Source organism: Petaurus breviceps, unplaced genomic scaffold (genome assembly GCF_028583685.1).
Source record: "Petaurus breviceps papuanus isolate PSGF00001 unplaced genomic scaffold, PetGlider_PUasm1.0 115, whole genome shotgun sequence".
In the NCBI taxonomy this organism is placed as follows: Eukaryota; Metazoa; Chordata; class Mammalia; order Diprotodontia; family Petauridae; genus Petaurus; species Petaurus breviceps.
The window spans coordinates 9,268,807-9,293,500 of record NW_027185612.1 but is presented as its reverse complement, the minus strand read 5'-3'; the positions used below and the strand labels follow the sequence as shown (position 1 = coordinate 9,293,500).

The 24,694-nt window shown below is 35.3% G+C and overlaps 1 protein-coding gene across 1 annotated transcript in view; it reads right to left on the bottom strand.

Moving 5' to 3' along the window:
- Positions 1-2,068: 2,068 nt before the first annotated feature.
- The window catches only part of RNF32 (ring finger protein 32), a 51,499-nt gene continuing 28,873 nt past the window's right edge, over positions 2,069-24,694 (bottom strand). The window contains exons 7-8 of the mRNA XM_069085120.1: positions 4,812-4,979; positions 2,069-2,311 (exon numbers count right to left, since the gene is read on the bottom strand). Of these exons, the coding sequence (XP_068941221.1) occupies positions 2,069-2,311; positions 4,812-4,979 (411 nt within the window). The remainder of the gene's footprint in view (positions 2,312-4,811; positions 4,980-24,694) is intronic.

Here is a 24,694-nt window from a genome sequence, read left to right as displayed (position 1 = left end):
TGAAGGATATAGGTTTTTCATTTTATAGTTTAGCTATACAAAGTTTTTACATAGAACAGTAATGTTCTTCCCTAAAACAAAATGAAACATGCATGTATATATTATGCAGTTATTCCTTCCACATCATGACTTTTCCCATTGCAGTTTTGATATATCGTGGGTCAGCGTAAGAAATTAAATTAAAACTTTTGGGGAGTTTTGCAGGAGCCACAGATGACACACATAGGCCAGCAGATGACACATAAAAAGTTTAGAAAATTCAGAAATGCATAAAATATGTGTGTAGTATTGTATCAACATATTTTATCTTTTAATATCATAATAATTCAGATTTCTTCTCTGGTATGAAGGGCCAAGAAATTTTATGCAGATTTTCCAGATCTCAGGGGTGCCATGCCGCTCCTCCATGCCACATCCCTGCAATGTGGAGGGAACAATTGTATGTATATATGAAAGTTTTGTTTTTAAAAGACACAGTTAACAAATAAAAGGGGGAAGCTAGGTGGTGCAGTGAATAGAATGCCAGGCCAGGAATCAGGAAGACCTAAGTTAAAATCTAGCCTCAGATATATTCTAGCTATGTGACCCTGGGCAAGTCACTTAACTCCATTTGCCGCAATTTCCTCATCTGTAAAATGAGCTGGAGAAGGAAATGGTGAACCTCCAGTATTTTTGTCAAGAAAGCCCCATGGTGGTTTTCAGAAACACCTGAACATCAACAACAAACAATAGCTAATAAAGAAAATTAGGAACTTAATATATAATAATAATATGTGTATTTCTGAAGAAGTTCATTTCTTACCTGTAGCCAAATTTGTGAAAGTAGCGGTGGTATCCAGATGTCATCTGCTGCTGCTCAGTCGTTGCTTCTCTCCTGCTTCTGTTCTGAGGGGCTCTCTGCAGGGTTTTGGGGGGACACTGGCCTGGAGGCCATGTTGCCATAAATGTACACTGGAGTTACTAAGGGTAAGTACCCCTAACAGTTCTCATGCTGATGCAGATCATCACCTGAATTCTCGAGTTGCCACAAAAATGTCCTTGGCTTCCAGTTGCTGTTGTCTTCTTTACTGGATTTTCCTTGACCCAGAGGAATGTTTGGGAGGGGGATTAAAAACCTCCCTCCTCAGGTTGGGAGGAGCTTATCTTTTCTGTGTGTGTTGCTAAAATGAAATGTCAGAGGCTTGTCATTCTCCTTTCTAGGTTGTCACAGGGACCTAACTATCTTCCCTTGATTACCTTAGATACACTTAGGACCCTTGGATTCTATCCTGACGTAAACATTCTCTCCAGAGTCAGGACTTTTATTCTGGGGGTCCTGGGATATGGTACACCTTCCCAGGTCCACCATAGGCTTTATTCCACTAAAGAGCAAAACATCCCTGAGGTGGCAGCCCCATTTGATTCAAAACCTATTTTCCTTTTTCTTGATTCTTTCTTTAGAGCCAATCAGAACCACGTAGGAAAGGGTTAGTTTGTTGTTTAATTGTTGTTCAGTCATTTCGGTCATGTCTGACTTTATGACCCCCTTTGGGGTTTTCTTGGCAAAGATACTGGAGTGGTTTGCCATTTCCTTCTCCAGTTCATTTTACAGATGAGGAAACTAAGGCAAACAGAGTAAATGACTTGCCCAGGGTCATGCAGCTAGTAAGTATTGAGGTGGGATTTGGTCTCAGGTCTTCTTGACTCTAGGCCTGGCATGCTATCTGCTGTGCCACCTAACTGCCCATCTAACATTTATCTGAAATCTAATTTCTGAAAGGATATTGACAATTTAATGACTAGAAATTTCCACTGTCTAATGGTTCCCTTTTCTGTATTAAGTGACCCAGTCTTAAATTTGAACATAACTTTTAAGAAAACTGAGACAATTTACTGACAGATCCCATCATTTTTAAAATGTGGTTTGAATTTCTAAAAAGAATGAATGCTGCCTTGGTTTCACTGGGGATGGGCAGTGTGTACAGTACAGTATTCAGCAAAATTTCTGGCTATTCTTTTAAAATTAAGACAAATTTTTCTCAAAAATATGTAACTTTTCTTGAGTAGAACCATGTTATTTAATGTAAATTTAACATTCAAGAATTCTCTTTTGATAATAGGAACGGCATAGAGGACAAGTATATATTTCTCCCAGGGAAAAATCCTCCAAAGCCAGGAGACAAGTGTGATGAAACATGTGTGAACAAGACAAGAGAACAGTCTCCCGGGAATGACGATGATCAGTTTTTTCTGAGGGTGTAAACTGAAGATGATTGCTCAAAGAGAGGGGTGTAAGACAAATGGAACAGTCAAATATCTCTTGACGAAATGCCTGCAACACAACAAAGTTTTTAAAAGACTGTTACTTGGGCAAAGATTTAAACAGTAGTCAAATATGTCAAGAAATAGCTACCTGGTAAAAGCCATACAGCATTCTTCTCCACTGCACAATATTATACGCTTAACAGTTTACAAAACACTTTCCTTACAACAAATCTGTGAAGTTAATAGTTAGTACAGTTAGACAATTTACTAACTGGAAATTTCTGTTGTCTATTTCTGTATTAAGTACCCAGTCTTAAAACTGAACACAATTTTTATTTTTTGGTTTTATTTTTTGGAGGGGGGAGGGCAGGGCAATTGGGGTAAGTGACTTGCCCAAGGTCACATGGCTGGTAAGCATCAAGTGTCAGACTGAATTTGAACTCTGGTCCTCCTGACTCCAGGGGCTGTGCTTTATTCATCGAACCACCTAGCTGCCCCTTGAACACAATTTTTAAGAGAACTGAGACTATTTGTGGGCAGATCCCATTATTTTTGAAATATGATTTAAATTTCTAAAAAAATAAACACTGCCCAGTAGATCTCACTGGTGATGAGCAGTGTGCACAATACACACTTGAGCAAAATCTATGGCCATTCTTTTAAAATCAAGATAAACTTTTCTCAAAACGAAGTATATAATTTTGGGTATGTGGGTATTTACTGGTGCAAAAGATCATAGGCTCATAGATCTAGAGTTGGAAGAGATCTTGGGGTCATCTAGTCCATTCTGCCCCCCCCCTCCATTTTATAGATGAGGAAACTGAGGTTCAGAATGGTAAAGTCCTGGGGACTCCAAGCATATTGTTATTTCTATGACACTCTCTTGCTAGGTGGTGCAGTGGATAGAGTGATAGGATTGTAGTCACAAAGAACAGAGACCAAATCCTGATGCAAACACTTAGCCATATGACCCCGGGCAAGTCAATTTAACAGCTGTCTGACTTAGTTTCCTCTCTGTAAAATGGGGATAATAACAATCCCTATCTCCCAGGGTTGTTGAGGAATCAAATGAGATATCTGGGAAGTGCTTTACAAACCTTAAAGTGCTATATAAATGTTAGCCATTATATTCATAACAATAATAATGAAGAAAAATCAGGCTATCTGGGGTTATTTTTTTTATGGGAGGCTTAAACAATTTACCACAAAGTTCATTCAGAATATTTCTAACAAATGATTCCTTTTTACTGAGTAGCAGAAGTAACTTATTCATCAACATATAAAAACCCCACTTAGTTATATGTGTCTGCCAGCTGGTAATTACCAGCTTCTTTTGACATCTTTATATTTTATGCTAAAATAAGTTTCCGGGTTCTCTGGGCTCAATGCTTTTTTCCAGTCCAGTTCCTTGTAATCTTCCTCCATCATCTGTTTCAACCCACACATTCTATAGGTAAGAAGATCAAGGCCCAAAGAGACTTGCCCAGGGTGACAATCAGAGGTCAGAGGTGACACAGTCCAGGTTCTGATTCAGAATCCCAGAGCTGGAAGTAGTTAGGTCATTGCTGTTGTCGTCATCATCATCAATAAACACTTGTTTATTAAGCAGAACAGGGAAGGTTTCTGACAGTCTCGTAGGACTCAGGGTTCCTCATCTTTCTGAATGAGCGCAGCAGTACTTCAGCTCAGAACTGGAGGTGATTCTACAGGTAGGGAAGGGGTGGGAGGAGCCTGGAGAGAGGACATCCAGGTAGAGAAAGCTGCCTGAAGGGGTGGGGTTGGCCTGGAAACCCTCAAGACTGTAATATGATATCTCCATCTTCTCCTTGGACTTTCCAATGGGAGCCTGAACCCACATCCCTTAAGCCTGGGAAAAGTTTGTTTACATTTCTTTGTTTTAAAGTTTATATTGTCTTTATAAAGTTGTGCACTGGCATTTGCTAGTTTAGGTGAGAATGCAGTTGTGAAGAGGCAACTGAGAGGAAAGAAGAAAAAGAGATTTTACACTAAGATGTTTTGTTAGAATACTAGGGGTTTGAGGAGGGGGAGAGGCAGAAAGAATTATAGATCCTTTTGTTACAACTCCTGTTGTTCAGTCCTGTCTGACTCTTCATGACCCCATTTAGAGTTTTCTTGGCAAAGATACTAGAGTGGTTGGCTATTTCCTTCTCCAGTTCATTTTACAGATGAGGAAACTGAGACAAACAGGGTTAATTAAGTGACATGCCCAGTGTCACACAGCTAGTAAGAGTCTGAGGCCAGATTTGAACTCAGAGAGATAAATTTTCCTGACTCCAGGCCCTGCACTCTCTCCTCTGAGCGTTCTAGCTGCTTTACAACTTCCTAGAAAGTTTTTTATATAACAGGAAGTCCATTCAGGAAATAAATTAGTAGAAGGGTAAGGCCGGCAAGTATGAATGGCTTACCACCCTGCTTCACCACTGTTAGAGAAAACATATCTACTTGTCCCCTGCAAAAATGTGTTGCTTTCTTACTGGTAGTGAGTACAGCTAGAGTTTACTTCAATAAAACAAAACAAACAAAAAGCAGTAACCCTCTAAGCCCACCTGCATTTGTATTTTCTCCCAGTCATCTTCGGTAATTTCCTTATCACGCCTTTTTTCAAACTGCTGAAGAATGCTTCTATTGGCAGCTATGCAGTAATCAATTTCTGAAAAGAGCTCTTCTATGTTCGTATCATATGAAGACAAGATCCTGTTGCTGATTTCTGTGAACTGAGAAAGGAAGAAAAATTTATTAATTTTGAAATTTCTGATTAACTTAAAGCAAACAAAATGTTGAATTTGGTCTAGGTAAGAAATCAAACAATTTGGTGAGTCAGTTGCCCTAATGGCTGTGGGGCATTTTAGATAGGTAAGTCATTTATTAAGTGTTTGCTATGTGCCAGGCATTGTGTTAATTAACTCTGGGGATACAAATACAATAGAAACAACAAAAATTTCATCACAGAAAAATGACAAGTATGAGACAATGTACCAAAACTTATTGGATGCAGCTAAAGCAGTTCTAAGAGGGAAATTTATACCTCTAAATGCTTTCATCAACAAAAGGGAAAAATAAATCAATGAATTCGTTATATAATTAAAAAAACTTGAATAAAAAACTTCCAACTAGAGAATAAAGTCAAAGAAGAGTGTGATAAAATTGAAAGCAAAAAAGACCACTGAATTGATCAATAAACCTAAGAGTTAGATTTTTTTTGAGGGGGAAACTAATAAAATAGATAAAGAGTTAGAAAACCCGATTAGAAAATGAGAAGAAAACCAAATTGTTCATATAAAAATGAAAAAGGAAAATGTATAACAATTGAAGATGAAATAATTATTAAAAATTGAAAAATATTAAAAATTATAATAGATCATTTGCATATTAACAAATTTGAACTCTGAGAAACAGATTAATAGACAAAAATATGAAATACTCATATTAGGAAAAGAAGAAATATACTATTTAAATAATTTCATAGCCAAAAAAAGAAAACAAACAAGCCTTGAGTGAATTCCAAAAGAAAAAACTCCAAGACCAGATGGATTTCACAGTGAAATATATTAAACATTTGAAGAACTAATTCCAAAGATAGTAAAAATGTTTACCCTAATAAGAGAAGGCACCCATTAATTTTCTTGCTGTAACACAAATATGGTTTTGATATATAAACTAGGGAGAGAAAACAGAGAAAGAAGATTACCAATCTCTAAGGGATATTGATACAAAAATTTTAAATAAAATATTAGCAACTAGGTTGCAGTAACATATTAAGAAGATAATTCACTATGACCAGCTTGGATTTATACCAAGATTTCAAGGCTGGTTCAAAATAAAGAAGACTAATAATATAGTAAGTCATGTACATAATATAAATAATAAGACTAATATGAGGATGTTAGTAGATGCTAAAAAAGCTTTGGCAAAAATCCAGCACTTATTTCTGTTAAAAACTCTAGAAATCATAGGAACAAATGAATCTTTCTTTAATGTAGTACATAGTATTTTTATTTAAATCCAAGAGATTTAATGGAGAAAAGTTAGAGTCCTTTCCAGTAAGATCAGGGGTAAAGCAAGGATGCCTCTTATCTCTACTACTATTTAACACAGTGCTAGAAATATCAATGATAGCAAAAAGAAAAGAAAGAAATCAAAAGGATAAGCATAGGCAAAAAAGAAACAAAAAGTACTGATTTTTTCAGGTGATATTATAGTGTACTTAAAGAACCTTAGAGAATCAATTAAAATTAATTGAAAATAGTGTACTCATTAGTACATATAATGAATCTGTGAAGTGGTTGCTTATATTTGAATTGGCACTATAAAGTTATACTTATGTAAAACATAGTAACTGATTCTAGTCCAATGCAAATATGCAGTGCAAATTTGAACAATGTAAACACTGTGGAATTGTTTGCCTTAATTGGGACCTACCTATATAATGTTTTTCAGCCTATACCCCCAAAGAAATTAAAGAAAGAGGAAGAAGATATATATATACAAAAAATATTTAAAGCAGCTCTTTTCATAGTAGCCAAAATTTGGAAACTAAAGGAGTATCTTCCTAATGGGAAATACCTAAACAAACTATAGTATATGAATGCAATGGAATATTATTGTGCCATAAGAAAGGATGAAATAGAAAATATTTTTCTATTTTAATTAACTATATTAATATATAAATAATATATTTATAATACAATAATATATAATATAATTAATTAAAATAATCAAGAATAAATATAATTATCATTAATTAAATAAATAATAACCAAACAATGATTAAATATTAATTATTAACAATAAAATAATATAATATGCACTATAATAATATGATTAAATAAATAAAACAATTAATAAATAGAATTAATTAAATAAAATAATAATCAATATAATTAATATATTATATATAGAGAGAGGAAACTGAGAAAACTTCTATGAACTGATGCAGTGTGAAGTGAAAACCAGAACAATTCAATGATAACATTATAGAGAAAGTCAACTTTGAGAAACTTTAGAATTGTGATCAATGTAGTGATAAATTATGTGTTCAAAAGGATGAAGATGAAATGCTATACTCCCTGCCCAAGAGGTAACAAGCTTAAAATGCAGAAAGAGATAAACATTTTCAGGCATGGCTAACGTGGGAATTTATTTTTCAAGACTATGCAACTATGTATTGAGAGATTTGTTTTTCATTTGCTCAATGGGGAAAGGGTAGATGAATATTACTTAAAAAAAAGAAGAGAAGATGAGATTAAGGGACAAACAAAGGGGATGGCCTTGCCAAAGAGAAGAGCTACTTCTTAATCAGAGATCTGAATGAAAGAGGAGATAGAGGAAATGATGTCATGGATGTGAGATGAGAAAAACTGAAGGAGAAGGAGCTCAGGATGAATGCTCTCTCTCTGTCTGAAATAGGGGGAAGGGAAGAGTCTAAGCAGTTATATGACATCTACTATGTGCCAGGCACAATGCAAAGTGCTTCTTACAAATGTAAGTAGGGATGTAGGTGTTACTATTATCCTCATTTTGCAGTTGAAGAAACTGAAGTAAAGAGAGGTTAAGTGACTTGCCCAGGGTCACATAGCCAGAAAGTGTCTGAGGCTGGATTTGAACTCAGCACTTATTGACTCCAGGGCCCACACTCTAGCCACTTTGCCACCAGCAGCCTCCAAGTATGAGGTCAGGTTCTCAGGAGAGAAGATTAGGAGAAAAGGGTGCCATGGGAATCTGGAGAGAAGAAAAGATTTGGAACAAATACTTTGTTGAATGCAAAGTGATAAAGGAGTAGGATTGCCTTGCTTCAGAGGGGGCCTAGTTGAGAGTATACATTTGTAGTGGGTCAGTTTGACATGGTTTTGTGATTTCTTCCAGATCCATTGAGTATTATGTGAACAGGAATGGAGGAAAGAGATGGTGGGAGTGATACATGGTTGGGGTCTGGCAAGGCTTGATCAACAATATGACAAGTGTGCCGGGGATATGAGAGCAGAACATAATATAGACTGCACTGATGCACCAAGAGGTCAAGACTGGGGAGGAGAGGGTAGCCAGAGCATGAATGATGATTTGGGAAAGTACTGAGGGATGGACAGATTAGAGATTGTTGAATGGGAAAAGAGTATGTGTGTTTGTATGTGTGTGTGTAATAAGACAAAAAGAAAGATGGAATAATAAAAGATTATGGTCAGATGTTGGGGTTGTTAAACATAGAGGTGGAATCCTTCTGGGTGATGGCAAGATCAAAGGGTAAGATTGTTCCTATGTGTAGGTCATGCATGTTGAACAGATTGAAGAATTGAGAAATTAGGATATCTGATTGAACTGCAAATATGTTGAAGTCTCCTACTAAGAAGATGGAGAGGAGACACAGAGACTTTGAACAAGTCCCTGGACTCACTGAAGAAGAAAGAATGTTCTGGAAGTTGGTCAATAATTACCACCAGGATCTGGATTGGGTGATATATTTGAATGGTATAAATGTCAAAAGAAGAGGGGTTGCTAATTGATGATGGCAGTTTTACAGATGAGGAAACTGAGGCTCAGAGAGGTTAAGTGAATTGCTCAGTCACATAGCTAGGTAGAATTTGAACCCACACCATGTTATCTACTACTCCACACTGCTTCTCAGCAGATACAGGTTTAAAGATCTATCTAGCAGTTTTTAGGTGCAAAGAATGTTAAACCACCTAAACATTAATTGGTGAATCACTAAGTAAACTATAGTGTATCAGTGTAATGGAACACTTCAGGGACATGTAAAGTGATAACCACTTCACTCAATCTATGATCTCATCAGTTTGAGCGCTTCTTCCCTTCCACAGGTACAGATGCATAACTCCTCATTCTCTACAATTCCTGTCTTTGTTCAAACATCCTTTAGTGAGGATCTACCCAACTTGCTGAAGACCTTCCTTTGGCTGTGTTAATATTTCACAGGAAACACTGATATGTAGTTCAGTTTCTCTCATGGCACGTCGACTGATTGGTTGTTGGACAGATGGAGTTTCCACAGTTAATGTCTGTAGACAATGTAAATATTGCATGCTTCTTAGTTATTCTCTGCTACCTTTTTGGTGGCCACTCCGTGTCAGCACTATGGCAGTAGAATATTGGCCAGGACTGAGGGTCATTTAGAAATTTTATTTATTTAGAGAGTTGACATAGGTAAATTGAAAATAAGAGAAATATAAAGATGAATATGAAATGATATAAAACAAAGAAAATAAAATGTGCAGAACAGTATATGTACTGACTACATAAAAGGAAAAATGTATACATACTGAACTGAGTAGACAAAGAATGGTAAAAGAATAGAGAGGGAATAAATAATAAGATACTTTGGATTTACCATATGTAAAATGAATTTTATACACACACATAAATCTGTTTTGCTTAAAAATAAGTGGATAATAAATTCTTTATTTTTTTTAAAGTTGAATGGGAGAAATTCAGATAAGTAAAATCCATTTTGATGCTGTGTTTTGCCCTTGGATCTCTAATTCCAGTAAGGTGATTCTGCAAGCAGCATTAAAAACTTCATCATTCTAGCAGGTATAATGCTGGAGGGAAAAATAAAATCTACGAAGGAGGAATTTTGAGAGGCAGCGTTTTGTAAAAGAATGAACACTGGACTTGGAGTCAGAGAACAGGAGTTCAAGTTGGCTTCTGCCATTTACCAGACCATGGTCAATGTCACTAAGTTTGAGTTTCCTTATTTTCTATATGGGGATGATACCTGTGGTTGTGAATATCCACTGAGATTATAAGAGTAAAGCACTTTGTAAAACTTGGTAAAACTCTAAAGTCCTCAGATATTATTAGAACCCAGTGTGAAATACACTACTTGGGTTTTGGTGCCAAATCATGTCTCTGGAGGAAGGGAATCTTGTGCATGTGTTTTTTTTTTTTTAATATCAAAGTTTAAAAAGGAGTAGTCTTTCTTAGAAGCCTTCAACAGGAAGGAGTAGGAATGACAATAGTTACCTAGATAGTGAGAAAAGATGTCAGAGAACTGCTGTTTTTAAATTTTTTCTCAGAAATTATTAAATACAGTTTAATTTTTTTGTATATTTAAAATTTTTTATTTTATTTTTATATGATCCTTCTCCTCATAAAGCCAGAACTCAAGGTATCTCAGAGGCCATCTAGTCTAACCTCCTCATTTTACATGTCCCTAAGATCCATCCTTTATATCAAGGGGGAAAAAACCAGTCTAGCAAAACCACCTTACAAGTCTGACTATAATTATAGACTATGTTCAGGCCCCCACAGTCCCCTAACCCTACAAAGAAGGGAGAGGGGCGCACTCTCATATCTCTTTTTTGTGGTCAAGCTTCATCATTATAACTTCACAACATTCAGTTTTGATTTGTTATTGTTCTTTTCATTTATTGCTGCTGTCATTGTGTACGTTGTTTTCTTGGTCCTTCTTACTTCATTTTGCAAAGTTTTCCTGTGGGCTCTGTATTTATCATTTCTTACCAAGAGGTAATATACATTACATTCATGTACCACAATTTGTTAGACATTCCCTAATCCAGGGGTACCCACTTTGCTTTCTAATTTTTGCCATTACACTAAGTGCTTCTATATTTTGGTGTATATGGGGATATTTCTCTTTATTATTTAACTCCTTGGGGTATATACCTAGCAATGGGATCTGCTAAACATTCCAAAAAGGCATGTTTCCCATGTATGTTTTAAGATACATTTTTGATTCAAAAAATATTTGGAAAAGCATGCTAATCTCTTTTCTTAAACAATGGTTTAAGATTTACGCTATCAGAGTTGATGGAAGGTAATGTGAAGGGAAAGTACCAGTGGAGGTGGGTTTTTTTTTTTTTGAAAGGTCTCTTGCAGAATGCTGGATTTGAACAGTCTTGAAGGAATCCAAGGAAGCTAAGTAGAGGTAAGAGGGCAGAGTATTCTAGGTGTGGAGAGAAACCAGTGCAAAGACACAGAAAGGAGATGATACGTCATAATTGAGGAAAGTCAAGTTGTTGCTGGATATAGTTTAAGGCTGAAAAGTTAGGAAAGGGTCAGATTATGAAGAGTTTTAAGTATTAGAGGACCTTATATTTGATCTTGGGGATCAAGAAGGAGCTACTGGAGCTCATTGGGAAGGGGAAGGGAGAGAGAATATGACATGGTCAGACCTAGAGACCCCAATTGAAAGGCTACTGCAATATAACAGGCAAGAGGAGAAGAGGGCCTGAATTAAGGTGGTGGTTGTGTGAATAGAGACAAGTGGATGTATATAAGAGATGTTATGATGGCAGAAATGACAAGAACTGACTAGCTATGTGTGGTGATTACAAATAAGACGTTAAGGATGATGTTGATTTTGAATCTGAAAGGATTGTGGTGCACTCAACTGTAATGGGGAAATTCAGAAAGCAAGAGAACTCGGGGAGAAGGTCAGTGAGTTTTGTTTGGAGTATGTGGAGTTTGAGATGTTTATGGAACATCCAGGACAAGACATCTAAAAGGCATGCATGGCTAGCTTGGGAGAGAGGTTGGGACTGGACATTTGAGTCTGGGAGTCACCTGCATAGGAACAGTAACTGAACCCAAATAAGATAGTATAGAAGGAGGAAAGAAGGCTCAGTATAGGACTCTGGAGGATACCCACTTAGAGATCATGACCTATGGGAAGAACCAGCAAAGAAGCTGAGACAGAGCAGTCAGTCAGATAGGGAGGAGGAAAACCTGAGAGAGCAGTGTCTAGAGAGCGTCTCCAGGAGGAGGTAGAGGTGACTGACAGCATCAAAGTCTACAGAGAGGCCAAGGAGGAGGAGGAGGATGGAGAAAAGGCCACAGAGATCTCATTGTACTGACTATAATTTCACCTGGCATTTTTTTGCCTGGCATTGTTATTATGTCCTGTATCTTTGTCTTGTCTCCCTAAGCAGACAGTAAATATCCAACTAGAGGGTTAAAATCAACTTTTCTGCTCCACTCTGGCCTCTTCAAAATTAGCATTATGCCTCACACATAGTAGGTACTCAATAGTTACTGATTTGATTTGAAGAGGGAACTGATTTCAATTGCAGATGACTTCTTGTGTATAGAGGTGGTAAGATTTTGAAGATATCAAGATGAGTTCTGAATTTTCTCTTTTAAGGTTTTAAAGAATAGGGTAGATCATCACAAAGTCCAAAGAATCAAGATTTCAAGTAACCTAAAGGGTGGTGTAAAAAGATACATAGTGGGCCTAAGTAGGTATAGCATACTATTGATGATGACTTTCAAGTAACAAACAGCATAAAAATATTAAACAGATTTGATGAGGAATAAAAAATGTGGCAGCTGGAATACTTTACTGGTATCCATGGAATGTCAGAAGACTTAAGAGAAAGATCTCCAGAATTCCTTTCCTGAGGGCAGAGATTTTCTCTTTGCATCCCTAGAACATTACAATACATAGTGGGTGCTTAAATGCTTATTGATTGTAAATGGATTGATTGAAAAAAATGTGACTAACATATTAAGTAAATCTTCAAAGGAGAACATATGGGTAGCAATGGACAATAATTACATAGGATAAGAGGGTATGAGTGAAATTGCAAATTGTACCATTTGGGGAAATAATCTTCATGGATGAGATCATAGATTCATTGAAGTATTTAAAGAATAGGGTAAAGAGCTTTATTTTCATGATTCTCCAGGTCACTTCCAGAACTATGGTTAAATGATAACATACTCTATTAAGTGGCTAAACAACAGTTTATGGTATATTACCTCTATTGCAAATCTTTACCACACATATTATCTGAAGTATATTTCTGATTGAAAAGCAAATTAATTTGACTATTATTTAAAGTATGAAAGGATTAAATAATAACAATATCAGCATTTATATAGTGCTTCAAGATTTACAAAGCACTATACATTTGTTATCTCATTGGTCCTCACAAGGACCTTGGAGGGAAGGTGCTATGATCGTGCCCATTTTATAGTTGAGGAAACTAAGTTTAACAGAGGCAAGATGACTTGCCCAGGGTCCCACAGTTACTCTCAGAGGAAGGATTTGAATTAAGGTCTTCTGTTTCAGTGTCTTTGCCTACCACTCCCTACCTTCCAAGCTGCATTTCAGCATATATTTATTTTGTCTTGGTTGTGTGTACCATATTAGGCATTATTGGATTAAGGGGGTGGTGTGGGGGGGGAGGTAAGGGTGGGAAGGGAGCAGGGCCAAGAGGAATCAGTCTTATGTTAGCTGTTAAATCCTGATGTTTAATTTTTTTTCTTTCTTTATCCCATTACTTCACTAAATATTGTGTTTAGATTATCTCTGGTAATTTGAGAAGCAGAATTCGATAAAAAGAAAAAAAAATTCTAATTGATTTTAGTAAAGAGTAATGCTTAAAATAATTTGACTCAACAGAAACATTCCAATCACAGGGAAATAAAAGTTTGAAAAGGGAGAATTCCTGTTTTGTGTTTTTCTTTATGTACATAAAAATATCCTATATATTTGAAATATATGATTTAGTTAAGTAACTAAGACATTGGGCTATTAATATATGAAGCAATTATCAGTCATTTACAAGTAACATACCAGATACACATTAAAAAAATTCTCCTAACAAAAGCACCCAGGTGAACTTTGTCTACCAAGGAGACCTTTTAAAGTGATCCATCTTAATGTCAGCAAATTGCTTACTAATGTGTTGACTTATGGAAACTCTCAAAAGCAAAATGAAAAGGCTGGAATTTACAGCATATCAATGAATCAGTTGATAAGCTTTTACTGGTTTAATATCCTCCAAGTCTTGCTGCTTGGAGCCACTTCAAGTTAGCAACAGAATGTTTGCCATCTCCGGGTGATAAAGGAAGTCAAAGGACTAAACAAACTTCAAGACCATTACTCTGTTTGGTGAGATTTAAATGAAAATTGTCCAAGAAATCACATGCAGGCGGTGTGGGGAAGAGAAGGGGAGCCTAAAGTCAACCACATCATCTCACAAATTACTTACCTAACTTCTTAAACAATGGTCAGGACTTTTAGCTAAGGTGGAGATAATGCAATGCATTTGAAAAGATTTAATTGCAGTAATAAAAGACCATACCTCAATCAAATGACATATGCAAGCAAAGTTTCTAGATAAGGATCAAAGAAATTCAAGGACCAAACACACTACATTCTAGGCTACACTTGGGCCTTTCTGTACACACTGGTGACAGATATTAGCATAACATGGTTTCAGTGACCTTTCCAAGCTGCTTTGATCTAAATTAGTAAGAAGCTCAATGAATTAGTGTAGTAGAGACTACTGTATCAGACAATTTACTACTCTCCAAGGATATTTCTAGCTGAAATTTTAATTCTGTTACACTTAAGCATGTTAAACTCAATATTTGACCTCTGTTGTATTGCCACAATTTATTATTATTATCATCTTGCCACAAGATTTCAATAAATTCTGAAGGAACTAACACTTGTAACACTATTTCTTTGAATTGTATTGTGAGTCGGTTTTGTTAGGACTACAACCAAGACATTTGAAAGCACAGCAAATTTTGTACTACTAGCTATGAAAAACAATTCTTTCTCACTATTGTGCATATACTTCAAGGAGGTAAAAGTAAGGTCCCATACAGAACAAAATATTCATAGTTCTTTTAGTGGTAACAGAAGACTGGAAACAGAGTGGATGCCTATTAATTGGAGAATGGCTGAAATATTGTGATGTTTATGGAATGGAATATTGTTGTACTAAAAGAAGGATAAATATGAGGAATTCAGAGAAACATTGGGAACACTTGAGTGGCCTGGTGCGGAATAAAGTAAGCAGAACCCGGAGACCAATAAACAATGACTATAATAATGTAAATGAAAATAACACTAAATAAAAGGCATCTGAAATCAACATTAATTGCAATGACTAATCTTGGTCCCAGAGAATAGATGATGAAATGGACATCTCTTCCCTCAGTATGAAATACTGATGCAAAATACTGCTTATTCTACTAGAAATGATAGTTTTGACATATTTCTTTAATTGTTTTTCCAGGTTGTAAGGAAAGGTTTAATGAAGGAAGGGTTTATCATGAAATTACTGTGGTTGTAAAGCCAAAATGCATCAATAAAAAAGAACAAAAACAAAGCAACTTTCGCCGTCCAAAACATTTCTATTTGTGGAAATACGACATATATGAAAACTAAAAGTGAGGAAAAACTTTTATCTCTACAGCTAGGAATAAAAACTTAAGCCTATAGGGATGGCTAGATGGCACAGTGAGTAAAGCACTGGCCCTGGAGTCAGGAGGACCCGAGTTTGGTTCTGACCTCAGACACTTAACACACACACAAAAACTAGCCATGTAACCTTGGGCAAGTTACTTAACCCCAATTGCCCTCCAAAAAGGGCAAAAAAACCCAAAACCCAAAAACCAAAAAAAAAAAAAATACAAAACAAACCAACTTAAGCCTATAGGAAGCTAAGTTCATTTGTAAGGATTCTACATTTTGAATTAGACCAAAGGGCACACACACAAATATTTTAGTCAGATCCTGAAACTTTAAATAGTTAAGGAATATTCCCTAAACGATTTAATATGCTTAAAACACTAAATCTCTATCTATCCTCCATTTCCTATCTCTTGGAATCACAGAATTTGAGAATTTCACTTGTTGGGGATATGACTGATAGGATTCTTCAGCAGGCACAATTTGGACTAAATAGCCCCTAAGGTCTGTTCTAGTTCTTAGAGTCTATGATCTAGATTAGTCTGTGATTAGAGTCTGTGTTCTAGTTCTTAGAGTCTACCTTTAGGGTAGAGATGGTTTCATCTCTTTCATTGTATCCCAGTGGGACTGTCTGCAGTCATCCTGATCTGTATCTTGCCACTGGATCCAGATGGTTCTGGAGGAGAGAGTCTTGTGACTTTGCACAGTCCTGACTCACTTAAATCTAGTTCACTTGCAAGTCATGACATCACCTTCCCAATGTCATAGGCCTCCTCAAACAACAAACAACAACTGTATCCCAGTGCCTAGCATAGTGCCTGGCAAATAGCAGGCTCTTAAGAAATGCTTGTTAATTGACCTAGTCTAACTGCCTCACTTTACCCATCAGTATACTGAAGCCCTGAGGTAAGTATCTCATCTAGGGTCACAATGGTAGTTAAGAAGTCAAGTTAGGGTTTGAACCTAGGTTCTCTGACTCCAGTTACAAAATTCTTTCCACTATAACATTCTACCTCATTTATCCTATCTTATCAAAGGGACCATATTTGATGTAAACTCCTATTATGTTATTTTATTTTGTTGATAACTGTTAAGCCAAGTATGGAAAATCTCTAAAAACTCCATAAAGTATTAGGCACATTTGAAAAGTTGGAGACTGGTGGTGAATACATGTTGTCAAAGGCAATATTGGAAGGGGCCAATAAAAAAAAAAAAACCCAGTCATTTTTGGAATGCTGGTAACTACCTAATCACAAGTAAAATTTAAAGGGACTCATGGCAAGATGAAGTTATTTTCCTTTTAGCTTTCAACCTAGTTTTAAAAATGAATGGGCCATTGGGAAAGGTAATTTCCTATCTACTAAGCCTACTTTTAGTCTCAGGGGCTGTGCTCTGTGCTTTATGCTCTAATTTTATACTTTTATTTAGTGCAAATTTTCAATACAGAAAACCTTTTTGAAATGTATACATTAAAATGAAATGAGCAACTGAATTCTGAGTAGGAACTGACATTCCATATTTAACTCAACAAAAATTTATTAAGATTTACTATAGGCAAGACACCATGCTAAGGAGTGGGGTGGGGGAGTAGGGAATCTAGAGAAGATAGGATCTCTTCCCCTTTAGGAGTTAACAATGTAATTGAGGAGATGTGGGAGATACACTTAAACTACAATGTAAAATAATCATTATTATTATCATCATCATTCACATAACATCTAAAATGTGCCAGGTACTGTTCAAAGTGATTTACAAATATAATCTTATTTGATCCTCACAACAATCCTGGGAAGAAGGGGCTATTATTATCCCTTTTTACAACTGAGGAAACTGAGGCAAACAGAGGTTGAATGATTTGCACAAGGTTAAACAGCTAGTAACATTTTATTGGCAATAAACAGAAATGCTATAGATTTATATAGATTTATTTTACAAATCTGCAAGTTTCCTAAAGTTTTTGTTTTAATTAATTTTTTAGTTGACTCTTTAGAATTCTTTAAGTACATCATCACATCACCTGCAAAAATTATACTTTTGTAGTAATTTGTCAAATGACAGTAGTAATCCTTGTTTCACTTCTGATTCTATTAGAAAGGATTCTAATTTATTTCCATTACATATAACGGTCTCTCTTGGTTTCAGATAAATACTATTTATTACTTTAAGGACCATTTACTCCTATGTTTTCTAGTGCTTTTGAACAGAAATGGACATTGTATTTGTAAAAGGCTTTTTCTATATCTATTGATGTAATCATATGATTTTTATTTTGTTAATAATATGATTAAGTTTATAGTATTTCTAATATTAAACAAACCTGGAATTATTTTTATAAATACAACCTGGACATAGTATAGAATCCTTGTGATGTGGATATTTTACTTAAAATTTTTGCATCAATGTTCAGTAGGGACATTGATTTATAGTTTTATCTGTTTTAATTCTTCCTGCTTTATATATCTAGACCATATCTAATAGAAGGAATTTGGTAGGATCACTTATTTGCTATTTAACTGCAGTTTATTGGAATTTTTCTTTTAATTATTAATTTGATTAAAAATATTTTTTTGGGAGGGGGGAAGGCAAGGCAATTGGGGTTAAGTGACTTGCCCAAGGTCACATAGCTATTAAGTGTATCAAGTGTCTGAGGCCAGTGAACTCAGGTCCTCCTGACTCCAGGGCCAGTGCTCTATTCACTGCACCACCTAGCTGCCTCTAATTTTTATTCTTTTGATGTTTGATAGAATTATCTTGTGAGTCAGTCTGGTCCTGGAGTTTTTTCTTCAGGTTCATTTATTATTTATTTACTTTCTTCCTTTGAAATTGTGTTATTTATTCTCTATTGTTATGTTTATGTAGATATTTATATTTATTGTAAATACCCATTTATTTTATTTGTCAGTTTTTTTGTCATATAGTTGGGCAAAATAGTTTGGAATACTATCCTTATTTATTATTAATTTGTTTTGAGTCTTTTCTTATTTTTCCTACTAGTAATATAGTTTTCATCTTTCTTTTTTTACTCAAATTACCTAATAGCTCATCTATTTTATTTTTTAAAGTCATCTCCTAATTCAATGGCTTTGTTGTTGTTTGTTTTCAATATTGTTAATCATGTCTTTGATTTTCAGATAGATATTCTAAATCTCTAATCCAAATTATACATTTTTGGTACTTAATTAGCTTTTTAAAAAAAGTGTTGTTTTTATAGTATTATTAGTTGTATTCCCAATTCACTGTCTGTTTTTTCTCTATTTTGTTCATAAAAATGTTGAGACATAAATTTTTAAATAAAATAAATGTAAAATAAACATTTTAATAAAATATCTATATAATAAATATTCTTAAAAATTGCTTTGGCTGCCTTCCCAAAAATTTGTATATTGTCTCTTGTTGTCAATATCTTTATTGAAACTTCTTGTCATTTTTATATTCCTTGACCCATCAATTTTTTAGGATTAAGTTATTTATTCCAGTTGAGTTTTAATTTTCAGCGGCCCTTCCTTTATTTAATATAGATTTTATTGCATTGTTGTCAGTGAAAGAAGTGTGTATATTTTTCCTGCATTTGTTTAGGAGGTTTTCATGTCTCAAGACATGATCAATTTTTATAAAGGTGCCATGCACAGCTGAGAAATATGGATATTCCTTTCCATTTCTATTCAATAATTGCCAAAGGTCTAGCATAACCAATTTTTCTGAAATTCTATTCAGGTTCCTAACTTCTATCTTGTTTATATTTTGGTTAGATTTCTTTAGGACTGCCTGATAGTGGCAAATTAGATTCCCCCACTATTACAGTTTTACTGTTTATTTTTCCTCATAATTTATTTACTTTTTCCTTAAAGTACACAGAAGTTGTTTCAAGTGTGTTTCTTGTGAACAACATTTTGTTGGAGTTTGCCTTCCAATTCTTTCTGCAAATATTTTCTGTTTTATGGGTGAATTAATCCCATTCATATTCATAATTGTAATTGTTCCTATTCACTAGTATTTATTTTTCTCCATGCTATTATTATCTTACTTTCTTTTTTTTTCACTGTTTACTCCCTATTTATTTCAAATTGTTATTCTTTCCTTCCCCTCCCTCCCCCCATTTAGCTGTCCTTTCTCCAAGCTTACAGTTTATTTTGCCTATGACTAATCATCACTTCATGAACCCACCTTCCCTTTTATACTCCCTTTTTTTCACTTCCTATTTCTATTTCTATCTCTGTTAAGGTGAAATATATTCTTATACTAAACTTGTGTGTGTGTGTGTGTGTGTGTGTGTACTACTTCCTTTTGGTCAGTTTAGATGAAAGTGAAGTTCAATACTCCTTTCATTTTTATATATAGTTCCACTTGCACAACTTAATTATGTCTGTTAACAAATTTCTCCATCTTTTGTCCCATTCTTCCCTAATGTATCCTTTCCTTTTCCCCTCCTACATATTTGTTGGTAGATTCAAACAATGGATACAACCATTCTGGAAAGCAACTTAGAATTATACACAAAATTATATTAAACAGTAGATGCCCTTTGACTCAACCAAACCACTGCTCGGCCTATTACCCCCCCCCCCCCCAAAAGATAAAAGGAATACAAAAAGGTATTAGCTCTTTAATAATATTTATACAACTGTTTTTGTGGTGACAAAAACTGGAAACTAAAGGAATATCCATCAAATGAGGAATGGTGGAAGAAGTTGTGGTATATGAATGTGATAGAATATTATTGTAATATAAAAATGAGGAAATAGATAATTTCAAAGAGACATGGCAAGACTTACGTGAACTGATACAGAGTGAAGTAAACAGAACCAGAAGAATAATTAATACCAGAACATAAATATTTTTAAAAAGAAACAATTCTGAAGACTTTTAAAAACTGATGAAGACTAAAATGAAGAGCCAGGAAAACAATTTATACAATAACAACACTACTATAAAGAGAAATAACTTTGAAAACTATAAGAACTATGAGCAATATAATGACCGTTCATAATTATGGTGGATTGATGTTGAAACATACGATTTGTCTCCTGTCAAAGGGTTGCTAGATTTAGGATGCAGAATATAACATATACATTTTTGTATACATTCAATAAAGGAATTTCACTTTGGTTGGAGAGTTGGAGAGAAAAGAAATTTTGTTATTTAAAATTAATTATTAATTAGTCCAGTGTTTAATAAATGCTTTATCTGTCTGTCTACATTAGGAAGTCAAACAAAACAGGAGTAAATGCATTTTAAAACCTTTGTGAGCATAGAATAAGACAGGTAAAAAAGCCATGAGAAACATGCTATTTTAGCCAATGGGCTGGATTTGAGTAGTAGTAGTGATGGTAGGAAGAAAAGGAAGGGATTTCAGGAGAACCTCAGGTACAGAAATTATAAAGGAATTTATAACTCAATGAATGTGGCTGATGAGGGTAAGAGAAGTTCAAAATGATTCTGAAGTTTCAGACCTGGATAAGTGGGGAGTATAATATGTCATCAGCAGATATAGGTGAATAAAGAAGGAGGCGTAGAGTGTGAGAACAGGTTTAGCCAAGTTCTATTTGGGGCATATTGAGCTTCAGATGCTAATGAGACATTCATGTTGAGATATCAAGGCTATATTGATGATCAGATTTTAAAAAATTGCTGGCCTCTTAGATAAAAAATATATGTATAGGGGAGGCTAGGTGGCGCAGTGAGTAAAGTGCTGGCCTGGAGTCAGGAGGACCTGAGTTTGGTTCCGGCCTCAGACACTTAACACCCACACAAAAAAACTAGCCGTGTAACCTTGGGCAAGTTACTTAATCCCAATTGCCCTCTAAAAGGCAAAAAAAAAAAAGATATATATATATATATATGTATATATATGTATGTATGTGTGTGTATCCATATATATCTATGTCTATAGACATCTAAAAGAAAACAGTGAATTCAAACATACCATTCATATTGATCCTCACATAGATTTAGTTTGGTATCAGTTCTAAAATACTATAGCTCTCCTTAGAATAATTATCTTCTAAGTAGTTTACAAATTTATAACCTAAAATATAATTTTAAGCAAAATTGGAAAGTGAAAGACTTTTGTAGACACTCACATTTGTGGATAATGGCAAATTCCTTTATTTACAGACCTATTCAGAGTACTTGGTCACTTTTGCTACAGGGCAGCTATAGTGGCAGCCCTAGGCTTGGAGTCAGGAAGATGTCATTTCAAATCTGGCTTCAGACACTAGCTCTGTGACCCTTGCCAAGTCTCTTAACATTTTTTTTGGTGTCCATTTCCTCATCAATAAGATGGAAATAATAATAGCACCTACTTCCCAGGGTTGTTGTGAAGGTCCAATAAGATAATAATTATAAAATACAGTAATTATTATTTATAGCTATTATTGTTGTTATTAACTTATCGATTTTTGTTATTAGGCTGGTCTAGTTTTTAAATATTACTTAAAATTTATTTCACTCCCTCATGACAAAACTGAAATAACTTTGCCCTTTCCTTATATCAAATGTACCACCACAACATGAAAATTTTGATATAGGTATTAGCAAATATACTTGCTACTTGTTATTACAAACAGGAATTAAGAATACCCATTTGCCTTGTCAACAAAGACAACATAAAATAAACTCTATTTTTTCTAAAAACTAACCCTTTAAATTACATTGCAATCAAAGCCATTAGATGGATCCTACACAATACAGCTAGGTCCTGATTATTTTGAATAAAAAAATCTCCTGAAGTGGTTGTATGCATTAGAATTCATACTATTTGAAGGTATAATTATGTAAAATATCATAATTGGAAATATCCCATGGAAATATGCAGTGCCAATTGGAATAATGCAACCACTTTCAGGGGATTCATCATTTGCACTAATCAGGACTTGCCTGTCTTTTCAAGTTCTAATAATATGGAGTCTGAGCCAATGGTAGCTTTTACTAACCTTCCATCTAACTGAACCTACTTCCTACTTTATATTTTGTACAGTATCAAACATGAGTTATTTAGTACACACAAGGTAAAATGTACTACTATACACACTCCAGGGGTACAAAGTAAAGATTAGACTGGCTCTCTGTCCTGAAAAAGGTGAACTAAATAAATGAGGGATGAAAACTACCAATATTATAGATCAAGAGTGTGTTAGGAGTCTAAGAGTAGGTCAGAAATGATATCCTGAGTTTGAAAATAGTGTTAGTTGTTAATGATTAAAAGTTCTGGAGGCAGTGGTCCTAAACTACAGTTCAAAAGAAGTGGAGGCTTCTTTGATGGATGGGAGAAAGAAGTTATTCTATGAATATTGTTACAGCAAAGACTTCAGCGCAGTAAAGTCTCAAGGAGAGGAGTAAGGCAGCAAGTTCCGATGGAAACTGGACAACTCAAGAAATATTGTGCCTACACTGGGTATGAGGACAAAATAAAATAGTAATCTCTGGGCTTAAAAAGCTCATGTCTCCTGTTGCTTATAACATGCAAACTAATAGATAGAAAGTACACACAAAGTACCAACAATATCTAGAGATAAAGACTTAACAACTGGAAAGTGGTGGCTCTCTTTTGGAGTCCATGTTGAGAATGGTTTTGAGGAGGGATCAGGTGGGAAGTCTCTAGGAAGTAGTTAACATAACAAAGACACAAATGAAAGGCACACCATCTTGGATGACACAGCACATATATGTGGGACCCAAAGGGTTCCTAGTCTTTACAAAAGTTTACATTTTTATAATAGCAGGAAAAGGGAGAAGGGGATACCAGGAAAGAGTGTCATGTAGGATGGGGAACGGTGCAGTAAAGGTGGAAAAAAAAGACAAGACCACTCCCCATAGGGAGGAGCAACGTGATGGCAAAGGTCATGGAGATAGTAGGGTCTGCTTATTTGCAAAGGGCCCCAGATGCATGAGCATTATCCCAGCCTGGCACAGACTCACTGGCTCTTGTCTTGCATCCCAAGGACACACAGGTAGTCCAGCTTGGGATGTAATGATAAATCACGTCAGTTCAGAGAGTGTGTTGTCCTTGATATATTCAGGGCCTCCTGCATGCTCTGGGTCCATTGTTTTGGGGAAATATGGCAACTCAAAAAGACAAGTTCAAGGGCCTCTTTAACATGAGGTAGTGGAGAGAGTGACTTTGGAATGAGAGGGACACTTTCTACTTGTGTGACCTTGAGAAGGTCATGCCTCTATCTATGAAATAAGCAGGTAGGATTAGATAACTCCAAGAAGGGCCTTTCCATTTCAAAATCCTTTGATGTGAAGCTCAGCCAGGTAGGAAATGCCCATAGTAATTGGAAAGTGTTATGTATAAGAAGTCATTGCAAAAGGGCATCATTTTCACCATACTGAATCTGAGGTGACAATGTAACTTCTAAGCTTAATGTCAATTATCATGATTTTCATGAGCAAGGTACAAAACCATTTGCCCTCTTCTGATTGTCATTTATTCCATTAAAGTCCATAAACAGAGACACAATCTGTCCTTAAATAATGGCTCTATTGACACCTACTGGGCTACAAGGGTCTTGCAATTTCCTTTAGTTAGAGGAGCAAGTTGGGGTGTTTCTTTTTTTTTTTTGGTCTTAAACTATGAGACTCACAGAATTATATCTTAGCATGCACTATTTCTTAAAAGAGTTTTAAATCCTATGTCATTATGTAATAATATAAGATTCAGAATGGCCTGTGCAGAGAAATGAGGTTTTAAGGAGGGCCCATCAACACGGGTTACCTCTCCATCACCTATAAAGTTTTCTCATTATATGTCTCCTTAGAGGCATCCATGGTCAGTAAGGCACCATCATCTTGGGCAGATCACTTAAGCTCTCCAGGCCTGAGCTCTGGCATCTGTAAGTAGAGGGATTGCACTAGATGTCCTCTTAGGTCTCATTCAGTTATAAATCTATCATCCAATGCTTATTAACTTTAAAAAATCTCACAGGACAGTAAATCCCATTAAAAAAGAAGTTTTCAGCTGTCTGAAGGCTTCAGGCTACTTTTACTATTAGGTTGATTAGTACATTGTCTATATTAGATATAAATCAATATATTAAAAAAAAAACCAAACCCTTTATACATTCTCTTTTCAAAGAAAGAGGGAAAAGGGGAGGGGAGTTACCTTAAACTCAAATTGTGCCTTTACAGCTTTTTTAATCCATATTGAAGTGCACATTCTTACTTATGGCATCTCAGAGATTATGTAGCTTAGCCCCTCATTTTACAGATGAGGAAACTGAGACTCATGGAGATGTTAAGTGACCC